Source organism: Tamandua tetradactyla, chromosome 15 (genome assembly GCF_023851605.1).
Source record: "Tamandua tetradactyla isolate mTamTet1 chromosome 15, mTamTet1.pri, whole genome shotgun sequence".
NCBI classification, from domain to species: Eukaryota; Metazoa; Chordata; class Mammalia; order Pilosa; family Myrmecophagidae; genus Tamandua; species Tamandua tetradactyla.
Genome location: NC_135341.1, coordinates 46,051,063 through 46,064,864, shown reverse-complemented (window position 1 = coordinate 46,064,864; position 13,802 = coordinate 46,051,063). Strand labels below are relative to the sequence as shown.

At 39.1% G+C, this 13,802-nt stretch overlaps 1 protein-coding gene and 1 long non-coding RNA gene across 3 annotated transcripts in view; one reads left to right on the top strand and one right to left on the bottom strand.

The window, feature by feature from the left end:
* CTNNB1 (catenin beta 1) overlaps nucleotides 1-4,826 on the top strand; it is a 37,311-nt gene extending 32,485 nt beyond the window's left edge. Inside the window, exons 12-16 of one of the 2 annotated variants that reach the window (XM_077129718.1) lie at nucleotides 459-609; nucleotides 704-825; nucleotides 2,412-2,472; nucleotides 3,549-3,769; nucleotides 4,236-4,826. In XM_077129718.1, coding sequence (XP_076985833.1) covers nucleotides 459-609; nucleotides 704-825; nucleotides 2,412-2,472; nucleotides 3,549-3,757 — 543 coding nt within the window. In that variant the 3' untranslated portion in view covers nucleotides 3,758-3,769; nucleotides 4,236-4,826. Of the gene's footprint in view, nucleotides 1-458; nucleotides 610-703; nucleotides 826-2,411; nucleotides 2,473-3,548; nucleotides 3,770-4,076 lie in introns of both variants that reach the window. The other variant, XM_077129717.1, reaches the window with a different exon arrangement.
* LOC143657383 (uncharacterized) lies at nucleotides 1,844-13,282 on the bottom strand. The gene is made up of 5 exons (XR_013162831.1): nucleotides 12,701-13,282; nucleotides 12,048-12,081; nucleotides 10,922-11,021; nucleotides 10,191-10,317; nucleotides 1,844-2,335 (listed from the first exon to the last, which is right to left on the bottom strand). It is a non-coding gene; the product is annotated as an uncharacterized LOC143657383 (long non-coding RNA).
* Between the last annotated feature and the right edge of the window lie 520 nt (nucleotides 13,283-13,802).

The following is a 13,802-nucleotide window of genomic DNA, read 5'->3' as shown; positions in this document are numbered from 1 at the left end:
AATATGAAACCTAGAATTTCAGTGTGGTGTTTTTTTAGTGGAATACATGTACTTTTATTAAAATTCCCTCCATATTTATTAGAATAGAGGGAGAAATCTTGGACCTAGAGCCTAAAAATAAACTGAAGAATATAATACCACTTTTAGAAGTGCCTAGCATTGGAGAAGGAGTATTGCCGGCCTGGGTGTTGAGAGACAGCTCCCCAACCAACATCAGGTTTTCCAAACATCAGATTAAAATTCTCCCTCAAGAAAGGGTTCATAGCTTTAAAATATTTTGGAAAATCAATGCTCTGAGATATATACAGTAGGATATAAACGCAGACAATGTAATTTATTACCAACTGTATGATTGCTAGTCACATTCTAAATCGGTGCTGTTTACACTACAATGGGATGCCTGCTGTGTTTTAACTTTAGGTTTAATTAGGTTTTGTTTGCCTGTGTTTTCTCCTTAGCTGCTTTATTCTCCCATTGAAAATATCCAAAGAGTAGCTGCAGGGGTCCTCTGTGAACTTGCTCAGGACAAGGAGGCTGCAGAAGCTATTGAAGCTGAGGGAGCCACAGCTCCTCTGACAGAGTTACTTCATTCTAGGAATGAAGGTGTGGGTAAGTAGAAATGGAACCAAAGCTTTGTGTGGGTGTGTACGGCAAAGCCTCAGCCTCTCCTCAAAGGCCTCCCCTACCCACCTTTCTCTCCCAGCAACATATGCTGCTGCTGTTTTGTTCCGAATGTCTGAGGACAAGCCACAAGATTATAAGAAACGGCTTTCGGTTGAGCTGACCAGTTCTCTCTTCAGAACAGAACCAATGGCTTGGAATGAGGTAAGGAGCTTGTGCATCTTTATTTGGTAGTTTGCTGGAGAAGAAAGGCATTTTTTGTTGCTATTTCCTCACAAAACACTCAGTACATATATGTTTGCACTGATGACATACTTGTCTTGAAGATTCATTCTTCTTCCACTATCTAGCAAACTGCTGTGAGGAAGAACTATAAAATTTGAATAGCCTGTTCAGAACCATTACAAGCAAGTTGTACTTTTTAATATAATTCATAAGGAAGACAAATAAAAATGTTTTCAGATTTGAGATTTATCAAAAGGATGTAAGGAAAAGGGCAGTCTAACAAACACTTGATATGAGTCTTACCTAGCGCTATGAGATCAGTTTATCAATCCTTTACTTTAAATTCTCATCTTCATCTCTTTTTCTACTTGCATTCTGCTATGAATTTGTCCTCACTGAATCCAAAGGGTTATGTACAGAGGTATTCATTGAAACAGTGTTTCTAATAAAATGAAGACCACCTTGCAATTTTATTTAACCAATCCCATAATGGTGAACTATGGCACACAGTCGTACAGTGGATTATATTTGTTGAATGAAGGGCAAGAGATCCTATATATTTGTTAGGTGAGGGAATAATGCAAATTGTCAAATGCTGAGTAATATGTTGGTTGAGTTTTAATAGGCATCCTGTTAACATGTCCGTACTTGAGCACTGAACTTTTCCCACCCACCTCCTTCACCAAATCTGTTCCTTTCACAGTCTTCTCAGTTAATGGCAACTTTGCCCTTACAGTTGGTCAGGCTAAAAAATCTTGGAGCCATCCTTGGTTGCTCTTTCTTTCAAATAAACAATCCCATTTGTCAGCAACTCCTGTTGGCTCTACCTAAAATCTGACCAACTTCTCCCTACCTCTACTATCCATCTTGTTCAAATCACCATTATCTTGTTTAACTGATCATCTTTCTATATTTTCTCTCCACTCCCATGTTCCTTACCCTTTTACCACCCCACCAAGTCTGTTCTCAACATAGCTGCCACAGTGATTCTGTTAAGTGTAAACCAGACTATGCCTCTCTTGTACTCTAAACCCTTCAGTTCTTTACAGTGAATAAGTTTAGTTTTATGAACCTTACTTCTTTCTTCCTATCTTTGTATCCATCATTGGCTGGGGGATCTTGAGGACCAGTGCACGAAAGGAGATGATAGTTAACTTCCTAAGTGTCCTTGCAGGCCCCTCACTTTTCACCTCACCTCCTCCTCCTTTCTCATTCACTCTGCTCCAGCCACACAGTTTCTCTTCTGATACACATTATCTCATGAGAATGTCGACTGTGTGGGGTAGGGTTGGGGGGTTGTGCTTTTGTCTGATTTACTGTTTTATTTGGCATACAGTACTTAATGTATATTTGCTGAAAGAATACATTAGTGATAATGTGCAAAGAACATACTTCTCTAGATGTCAGTAGTCAGTTTTGAGGAGGTTTCAGACGACTTCCATTTTCTAAGTATTTCTGTAATGGTTGAGTTCCTTGCTCCTTTTGTAATCTGAAAGTCAATGTTTAAAGGATATTAGAGAGTATACTTTGAGAATTTTCATTTTGCTTTGTACCCATTTCTTTAGACTGCTGATCTTGGACTTGATATTGGTGCCCAGGGGGAACCCCTTGGATATCGTCAAGATGGTATGTTTCTCATATTTCTCAGTGAACTTCAGATCAAGCTAAAGTTCCAAAGTTTTATCCAAAGAGCCTGTCTGCTTATCTGGGAAACCAGTACTGAAAGGATGCTACTTTCGACTACAATTAAAGGCAGTTCTTTAATTCCAGAGTCAGCAACAGTATCTTTAATGTAACAGGAAATTCAGAGTCACACACTTAGCAAGTAATAGGCTCACACCAGCAAATATATGTTACAACTGCTGGGCCATTGTAGTGTAGGATGTTACAAGTAGCCTGGCTTTTTATTCTCTTTTTGGCCACAGAAGCGGTAATACCTATGACTACATTCTACCCAAGAAGTGGGAATATGGGAAACTTTTGTCCCAAGCTGAAATCTGGGGTCGGATTTATTTACATGGTGGTACTATTGTATTGTTTTCTGAAAAGTTGATTCAAATCTGGGTAATAGAGATGGAGGATGGCTTAGGCCATTAATAGCTAGCTATACCCGTTCACTTTAAATTTTATAATCTAATCTGGCTTCTTTTAGTAAATACCTTAAAGCTCAATGGCATCTTAACTAGACAGATATAATTGTCAACCCTTAAGATAGGTTAAGATTTTTTTTGGAAATAGTGTCTTGAGTAGTCTCAGTACTATTGTGGGTATCAGCTGGGCTTTCCACCAGATAGATTACATCTACAGGCTCCACTTGTTATTGCCTTGATCTTCTGCACATCATTTCTTGATGCCTAGGTGGTCAGACATGCAGTAGATTGATTGCTACTGCTGCTCCTTCTCTTCAGCAATCCTGTATCTCTACCAGGGCAAATCCAAAACGTTCAGAGGTAGACTAGAACCTGCTCTTCTGCCTCTGATGGAAACGTGTTTTGTCTTAGTGCCAGCCTCACATAGCCAGGCCACCCACGAAACTAGAGTTGTTATTTGGCTGAAGAAAGCTAGAAGTTGAATAGGCTAGAAAGTAATACTTTCCAACAAGTTTGCTATCCTTGGATGCCTCTAACTTCAGCATTAACTTGTATCTGTTTCTCTCGCCCTTCCTTGCCCACTTTGTTGCCATCTCTGCCTGGCTTTTCTAGATCCCAGCTATCGTTCCTTCCATTCTGCTGGATATGGACAGGATGCCTTGGGTATGGACCCCATGATGGAGCATGAGATGGGTGGCCATCATCCTGGCACTGACTATCCAGTTGATGGGCTGCCAGATCTGGGGCATGCCCAGGACCTCATGGATGGGCTGCCTCCAGGTGACAGCAATCAGCTGGCCTGGTTTGATACTGACCTGTAAATCATCCTTTAGGTAAGAAGTTTAAAAAGCCAGCTTGGGTAAAAATACTTTTACTCTGCCTACAGAACTTCAGAAAGACTTGGTTGATAGGGTGGGAGTGGTTTAGGCCTATTTGTAAATCTGCCACAAAAACAGATACACACTTTGACAGGAGATTTCTTGGAGCATTTGAATGTTCTCAGATCTCTGAATGTTACATGGTCATGTGTGGAAGCTATTAACGTTAATGTTTTTTGCCACAGCTTTTGCAACTTAATACTCAAATGAGTAACATTTGCTGTTTTAAACATTAATAGCAGCCTTTCTCTCTTTTATACAGCTGTATTGTCTGAACTTGCATTGTGATTGGCCTGTAGAGTTGCTGAGAGGGCTCGAGGGGTGGGCTGGTATCTCAGAAAGTGCCTGACACACTAACCAAGCTGAGTTTCCTATGGGAACAATTGAAGTAAACTTTTTGTTCTGGTCCTTTTTGGTCGAGGAGTAACAATACAAATGGATTTTGGGAGTGACTCAAGAAGTGAAGAATGCACAAGAATGGATCACAAGATGGAATTTATCAAACCTTAGCCTTGCTTGTTAAATTTTTTTTTTTAATATCTGTAATGGTACTGACTTTGCTTGCTTTGAAGTAGCTTTTTTTTTTGCAGTAACTTAGTTTTTTAAGTCTCTTGTAGTGTTAAGTTATAGTGAATACTGCTACAGCAATTTCTAATTTTTAAGAATTGAGTAATGGTATAGAACACTAATTCATAATCACTCTAATTGTAATCTGAATAAAGTGTAACATTGTGTAGCCTTTTTGTATAAAATAGACAACTAGAAATGGTCCAATTAGTTTCCTTTTTAATATGCTTAAAATAAGCAGGTGGATCTATTTCATGTTTTTGATCAAAAACTTTATTTGGGATATTGTATGGGTAGGGGTCAGTAAGAGGTATTATTTCGAACCTTGTTTTGGACGGTTTACCAGTTGCCTTTTATCCCAAAGTAGTTGTAACCTGCTGTGATACAATGCTTCAAGAGAAAATGCGGTTATAAAAATGGTTCAAAATTAAACTTTTAATTCATTTGATTGTGTCACCTTTTTTCCTTGTCATTATGTGATTTGTGTGAGTAATAAGTTTATTCAAATCAGAGTCATCCTGAGGAAAATACACATAGTGAGTGAAATACAGACACACCTTAGAGATGTGGGCTTAGTTCCAGACAACTGCAATAAAGCAAGGCACTCAAATATTTTGATTTCCTAGTGCATATATAAGTTATGTTTACACTGTACTGTATTAAGCATGCAATAGTACATTGAAAAAACAACGTACTTACCTTAATTTAAGAAATGTTGCTTAAAAATGTTAACCATCATCTGAGCCTTCAGTGAGTTTATCTTTTTTCTGGTAGAGGGGTTTTGACTTCATGCATGTTGGTAGCTGCTGATTGATTGGGCTGTTAGTTGCTGAAGGTTGGGGTGACTGTGGCGATTAAGATAACAGTGAAGTTTGCTGCATTTATTGACCCTTTCATAAAAGACTTCTCTGTAGCACGTGATGCTATTTAAAAGCATTTTCCCCTCAGTAGTACTTCAGAACTGGAGTCAGTCCTTTCAAACACTGCTACTCGTTTATCAACTAAGTTGATGTAATGTTCTAAATCCTTTGTCATTTCAGCAATGTTCATAGCATCTTCACCAGGAGTGGATTCCATCACAAGAAACCACTTTCTTTGCTCATTGATAAGAACTCCTCTTTTCAAGTTTAATCACTAAATTGCAGCAACTCAGTCATATCTTTAGGCTCCACTTTTAATTCTGGTTCTCTCATTATTTCTACCACCCCTGTAGCACTTCCTCAATTAAAAGTTTTGAACCCCTCACAGTCATCCATGAAAGTGGAAATTGACTTCTGCCAAATTCCTGTAAATGTTGATATTTTGACCTCCTCCCATGAATCACAAATGTTCTTAATGGTCTCTAGAATGGTGAATTCTTTCCAGAAAGTTTTCAGTTGACTGTGCCCAGATCCATCTAGGTTTCACTATCTGTGGCTGCTATATACCCTTATGCAGTGTTTCTTAAATAAGACTTGGAAGTCAAAATAACTTCTTGATCCGTGAGCTGAAGAATGGATATTGTGTTAGCAGGCATGAAAACAACAGGAATCTTGTTGTACATCTCCGCCAGAACTCTTGGGTGACCAGGTGCAATGTCAATGAGCAGAAGTTTTGAAAGGCTTCTTTTTTTCCTGAGCAGTATGTCTCAGTAGCGGGCTTTAAATTATTCATTAAACTGTATTGTAAACAGATGTGCTTTATCCAGGCTTTGTTGTTTCATATCTAGAATAGAGACAGCATAATTCTTAAGGGCTGTAGGATTTTGGGGATGGTAAATGAGCACTGGCTTCAATTTAAAGTCACCAGGTATGAAAGGCAGCCTATCTTTCGAAGCTTTGAGGCCAGGCAGGTTTTCTTCACTTTAGCTGTGAAAGTCTTAGGTGGCATCTTCTTTCAGTAAAAGGCTGTTTCATCTACATTGAGAATCTGTTATTTGGTGTAGCCACCTTCAATCAAATTATCTTAGCTAGATCTTACTGATAATTTGCTGCAGCTTCTACACTGACCTTGCATTTTAATATTACAGAGATGGCTTCTTTCCTTAAATCTCATAAATGAACCTCTGCTAGCTTCAACGTCCTTAGCTCTTTGACCTTTCTCAGCCTTCATAGAATTGAAGAGAGTTAACTTGTTCTGGATTAGGCTGTGGTTTAAGAGAATGTTGTGACTGGTTTGATCTTCTATCCAGACAAATCTTTCTCCTTATCAGCAATAAGGGGGTTAGCAGCAGTAAGGGGGTTAGGCTTTATCATTCATGTGTTCACTAGAGTAGCACTTTCCTTTGCATTCATAACTTGGCTGTCTGGAACAAGAGGCCAAGCTTTCAGCCACTCTTGGCTTTTGACATGCTCTCCTCACTATGCTTAATCATTTCCAGCTTTTGATTTAAAGTAAGAGATATGCAACTCTTCCTTTCACTTGAATACTTAAGATACCATTATTGGGTTAATAATTGGCCTAATTTCATTATTGTGTCTCGGAATAGGGAGCCTTGAGGAGAGGGTGAGAGAGAGACTGGGGCATGGCTGGTTGGTTGGTAGAGCAACCAGAACACAACATTTATCAAATAAATCCACCATCTTACATGGGTATAATTCATGGTGCTCCAAAACAATTACAATAGTAATATCAAAGATCACTGATCACCATGACAGAACAATTTAACTAGTTTTAAATATTGCAAGAATTACCAAAGTGTGACACAAAAACGTCGGAAATATAGAGTAAGCACATGCTATGGGGAAAATAGTGCTGATAGACTTACTTGATGCAGGGTTGCCACACCTTCAATTTGTAATCTTGACCAAGTGATCAGAGACCTCTAGATACTCGCTTTGTCCTACATTGACTTAAACATGTTAGAGTAAAACTGAAATCCAAATCGACATCCCCATCCAGTTCTTCAGAAGGTTTCCATCCATTAAAATAATGAAGAATTAACTACTTAGATTTGGACTTAAAGCACCTTTACAAGTATGACTCATTTGGGTCAGGGAATTCCTTTAACTTCACTTTGAACTGATAATTGGGAGGTTTAAGTGACCATGTTTATTTGAATATAATGAGAAAATTAGAATGGGCCTTCTTCCCTGTTATCTGTCAGAGGATTCTGACATCCTAGTAGTAGGTCTGACAGCTTGGTTCAGCCATAGGATAGAGTCAGGAGACCTGTTAAGACTTGTGTTTTGGTTTTAGAAAGATTAAAGGTGTTTTGTGCATAGCAAGAGTTTATTCTGATTAATTGTGTTTTTATTAAGATAGCAACTGTTGGATAAACATACATTCAGTTCCTTTTTGAAAATCAGCTCCATCTGGGGAGGTACTTTAGTAAAGGCCTTTCATTAAAAAAAAGTTCTTCAGTGGTCTAAAATGCTATTGGGATTGGAGAAAAAACATTTGCATATCTTATGAGGTGGCTAGATTTCAGGTTCTGCATCTAGTGCATGACAAACAAAACCAGCAAGTATCGCAAGACACTAGAGCAACTGGTAGGTTAACTCAGTGTGAGGATCTTTAGTGAGTTCAGCTTTTTAAACACAGCGTATTTCATTTAAAGAACTTTTTAAAACCAGGAATCATGCTCAGAGCTTTGACTAAAATCATTACATGTTTTACATTGCATTAAAAAACATAATATGAAAGAAATCTGATTCAGGAAGGTGATTGTGAAATGTACTTAAAAGTACAAAAGTCCAAGAATAGCCAAGAGACTTATGGAAGAATGAGAGAAGATGTGCTCTACTGGATGTCAAGACCTAACTATAAAAAGCTGGTTTAGTTAACACGGTTACTGACACGGATAGAAACATAGATCAGTGTGATAGAATAAGACCCAGGCATATTTAGACACTTTGGAGGTAACATTGCAGGTCAATGGGAAAAGGAGAAACCTGGCACTAAAGGTGTGGAATATTTAGATAATATGGCTCATATGCTTCACTGTTCTTTCCATCAGAGGTTTTGGATTGCTTGGGTGACAAAAGGAACCTACAATGAAGAAGTTGCTAAGGGAAAAAATCAGCAGCTTCCCCTTGGGCAGAGCTCTGATCTGTATTAAACTTGTTTGTATTTTCCATATACATGAAGGCCCCACAGGGGCCCTGATCTGATGGTCACCTGAGGATGAGGAAGAGGATTCTATTCTATATGCAGTTGGAGCTGGATTCATTTCTCTGGGAACCTCTATCTGGGGGTTATGACTTGGTTAAATAACATGTCATCCACTTAATAGATGGAACCAACTTTGCATGGATTGGTGGGGGTGGAGGGAGAGGCATCATATCACAACTTTTTCAGAACTGTCTGAAGAAAATACTGAAAGGACTTATGGGTATTTCGGTGATGAAGTTATTTAGCAGATACTGCCTCCCAATTTAACCAGGGCTTTTCAAACCACACACACACACCAACTCTAAATATAACTCAAAAGTTCAATAAAACAATACCTGTGTGTGGGTCTTAGAATAATCTCCACTCTACTCCATTACTTTAAAAATCCTAAACAAACATCCCAGTTGATTTCTTAATCATGCCCCAAATTTTAAAAACACAATTCTACACTAAAGGTTGACAAACTGGGCCAGATAAATGGGCCAGATTCAACCTGCTGCCTGAAATACAGTTGGAACACAGTCATGCTCATTCATTTATTGCTGTACTTCAGTGGTAGAATTGAGTAGTTGTGACCGAGATTGACCTGTAAAGCCTAAAATATTTGATCCCTTACCAAAAGTTTGCCAACTTCTGCCTGACTGATACCTGTAGTGACCTTTTAGCCTCAATTTGGCAAAGTCCAGACATCCTATAGGATCAAGACTTAGCCTTTCGGATTTTTAGAAAGGTCCTGGGTCCTTAGTGAAAAGCTTTCATATGGCTTGGAGGAATTGTCAGTGTCATCAACAAATTATGACATTTACTCCTTCAGAGAAGGCAAGAGTGAGTGCTTCTGCAGCAGAGCTGCCAGAAGAGGAAGGTAACTTAACCTGATCCTCTGGGCTAGGACCAAGTGAGGTAGTTGTGCCTTAGTCTTATGGGGTAGAATAAATAATGACTTACAGTTTTTAATTTGGTGATGTTTTTCACATTTATTCATGGGGTGGGGGGTGGGGGGGTGGAGAAAAGTAGCACATGCCGAGAAAAGAAATGCTGAGCCATTTTTAACTGAGCTCCATAGTTACTTACCTCATTGTAACCCATGAATCACATCTTCATCTAACCTCTTAACAGAGATATGACTTGAAAATGTTTGTTGAATATAATAATTGAATAAATTCACACAATAAATCTATGGACCAGTCTTAGATGTGGATATCAATGAAAAATATTAACAAATAGAGTTCAGCAATACATTAAAACAATGATTCACTATCACCAAGAGGTATATACCAGGGGTGCAAAGATGGTTCAATGTCCTAAAATCTCCCTATGTAATTTACTATATGAGAAGGTGAAAAAAGAAAACATCTTAACTGAAAAAATTATCTTAAACTACTTAAAACAGGAATAGTTGGGTACTTTCTTAAATTGGTAAACTAAGCCTAAAGTTTAGTATATATATATTGATGAAAGACTAGACGCATGTTCATTCAAGTAAAAAATAAGTTCACTATAACCTTTGTTATTTAAAATCATTCTGAAGAAGTTCTGTTTGTAGCCATAGTGAGTAACTAGTACCAGATTTGCTCCTCCCATCTCTAATAACTGTTAAACTGTGCAAAATGTTTTCAGGCTTAAACATCAGGCAGTGCAGAACTCTTGATCCTTCAGAGAAAAGAAACAAGGGAGTTGAACCTCATGTTGTCCCAGCTGTATGCCTAGGTACACTTACCCAACCTTGGCACAGGGAGATTGAGCCCAAGCAGAAGACGATGGTACTGCTAAGCTGAATGAAGTCCAAGTTAAGGGATGCTGAAACAGCTAGAATGTCTGGGCAGGATATCCCAGAGGGAGGGGAACTGCACAGAGAAGAAACCAGAAATCTGCATGTGCAAATTTCCTTATTATCCAGCATGCTTCTACAAATTAAGAACCAAAAACTCAGTAGAAGAGAAGGAGTAACTTAGACCGTTTGGAGAAATTTAAATTCAGATGACTCTTAAAGACATGAAAAAAGACACGCAACCTCATAATGTAAAGAATGCAAGTTTAAATTACAAAGAAACACCATTTTTCTCCCATTAGCTTGGCAAAGATTAGACTTGAAGAAACACTGCTATTCAAGGTGTAATAAACCAGCACTGCTGTATGTCTTTGTTGGGAGTATAGGACTGTTACAGCCTTTTGAAGGGCCACAACTAAAACTGCTTAAGTTCTTTGTGGGGCCCAGCCTAAGGCAAGGACAACTGGAAACCCACATACCATTTGTCCACATATTTAAAAGATAAATATCAACTATTAACTATCTTGATAATGTCAAAATTGAAAAAATATATAAAGCTATAGCTTTTCTAATGACTGAAAGCAAAATACGAAGGATGAGTGAAATTTTCATTATTCATGTCTGGTTATTCTGATGCACTAATGATATTTAAATGGGTAATAAAATAAGAATTCACTTACTTTATATTCCATAACATTTTTCTTGCTTTCATTTTAACAATGACTAATTATGTTGTCATAATCAAGATTTTCATGTATTTTGTGTCCTGTTGATGATAATCTACAGATTAAAAATGAAATGTAATTGTGTACTTAGTGTACAAAATCTGAATATATTTTTATTGGAACTATAAAGTGTAAAAAATTAAAAATTTAAAATTATTTTCCATGTATTCCACAGTTATTTTTCTTCTAAAATATTCAAAATATCCATTAAAATTAAAAGGCAGAACATAAATTATAGTTAACATAAAATTTTAAGGGAAAATCTAAAATTTTTCTGTATTTTTTCTGAAAAACCACTAAATCTTAAAACATTTTCATAAAAATAAAGTCATTTATAATTCTAGCATTTAATATCCACCTATTTGCCAATATAAAGAATTGGTGTTGTGCCTCACACATACTGCATCTTGCATCTGTATATTTAAATTCAATAGCAATATGAGTTAGTTACAAAATATTCCTCAATCACTGTGTGTAACTATTGTGGAGTCACACTAATTAATGCACTACAAATTAGAACACAAAGGCAAAAAAAAAATGGGTACTTAGCACTACAGGAAAATTATAGCTTATGCAAGAACATTTTACATTCATGCCATGTAAGAGAAAGGATTTGCAAGTTAATAAGCTTGTCATTTCTCTTTCCTGACTTGCTGTGGCTCAAATCCTGTTCTAGTGTGGACGCTAATGAGTCAGCAGTAGCACACAGTATTTGGATGCAGCTCCCTTTTGTTTCAAGGACATGGGTAAGAGATGGGTAAGTGTTTCCCTGAGACCTCAAAGATGTGTTCACAATCTGTGGAGCTTTAGGTTTGCAGATGTACCTTGCCAGTGCTCTCCTCCAGACCATAAGTGACAAGAGGCACCCATGTGTTCTCTGATGAATTCATTTTCGTATAGGTTTGGGATCCTCTAATGAGGGGTTGGTGTTTCCTTGCCTACAAACTTAACTATTTAGCCTTTTTATAGAACTTTGCTAGTCCCTATTAAAATATGGATTCCAGATCAGGGCTCTTCTTGCTGTATCAAAGGGTGGTACTGACCTTTGACAAAGTTCTCAGTTTATCCAGGGTATACTTACCCAAGAAGCATACACAAAGATATTCACTGCAGCACTGTTGGTAAGAGCAACCCAAATATCAATCAGCAAGGGACTAGTTAAATTGTGGTGTATCTGCTCTGCAATTTATATTTGCTGTGTTCTGATATAAAATAAGCAATAGCAAGTCACAAGGAGCAAAGCAGAGCTTATGGCTGCTACCATTTGGGTTATTAAAAAAAAAAAGTGGGGTAAGGATCTTTATAGGTAAAAAGGCACATATGCATAGACTGTCCCTAAATGACAGTGTGGTGACACTGAGCACCCTGGGGTGGAAAGATTGGGACAGGGGAGACCCACTTTTTGCTGTCTATCCCATGTGAGGGCTTTGCCATGCTCATGGATTGACTGTTACCTATTCAAAAAAAAAAAAAGAAAACAAATGAATTCATTTGCCCTCCTCTATCACACTGACATTAAGTCCCTTTATCAGGGAGGTCAGAAGTGGGGTTGAAAAGCTCATTCTTTGTCACCTGGTAGAGCCTCACAAAGATTCTTGCTTGCTCCCATACTATCCCCTGAGCCCCACTGAGGCTTAAAGCTGTAGGTGCCAGAGCCTCCTAAGTAGCTCTCCCAAGGGGCCAAGCTTCTTCCTTTGAGCTGTTTATAGCTTTCTCTTCCCTTTCCTTCCCTACCTGTTCCTTCTGTAGGTTTATTTCCTCTTCATTTTTGTATTTTTCTGTTCCCTGTGGAAGGAGGTAAAAGGGATCTTGTTCCAAGTAGAAGCAAGAGAGACCCAGTTCCTCTCATCACTCACTGTGGACAAGAGCCTTAGCCACTCAGAGCCCCCACCTTTCTGAGCTGTCTGAGCTGTAGAACACAGGAATAACCTATCTTCGAAGAAATGTCATAAGAACCTTATGAGGTAATAGGGGAAATGAAAAAAGCCAGACATATGCAGTCATAAGACTGTAAATTCTGTTCCTGCATCCCCACAGCTCTAGCTGCTCTATACGATGGTCAATTCCTCTAAGGACACCTGTGGCCAGAGTCACCCCAAATAGCCCTCCAGAGACAGGAGCAGCTCAGTGGGCAGCTACTCTCTTAGGCTGGAAGTTAAGGCAAGGTCTTGAAGCTTTGGACCTGCTGTTAGTGGAGGGAGAGAGGGTGGCCCTGTTCAGCCACTCCCCTGGTCCTGCTGTCCCCAGCGCTTTTGCCACCTCCTCTGCCTCTCAGTGACTCAAATGAACATCATTCATCCCAGGAGAAGCTCAGCCAATGGGTTGTAGCAACTTAGAAATTACCAGAAGCTGGGGAGTGGGGGTAGGGGAGGGCTGGCAGGAGTCTGGCTTGAGACTCCTCTTGTAATGCCTGAATCTTAGGCTCTAATGGGGAGCCAGGGACCAGCTCGTCTCCTCAGAAGCAGGGCTGGCCTGGGAAGCCAAAGATGAGGGTAAGGGACATGTGAAGGGCCAGGAAGGGTTACTGCCCTTAGCCTTCCCTGTCCAGCCAGCCTGCTGGCATCCCCCACCTCTGAGCTCATCAGGACCAGGGCTCCTGCTTTCCATACGGCACCTTTGTGAGGATTACAAAAAAGGATCCCCTTCAAGAGGATGTGGTCCCATATCAGGGTATGAGGCTTGGCATGTGAAGCAGGTGCCAGGGTTCAGTGCCCTAACCCCCCTAGCTTGGGACCCCCATCTCCTTACCTCTTGCCTACCCCATATATGCCTTTCCTTAAACAGACAACACTTGTGGGGCTCAGGGCTAGGAGTGGTTCAGAGCCGGGAGCGGTCC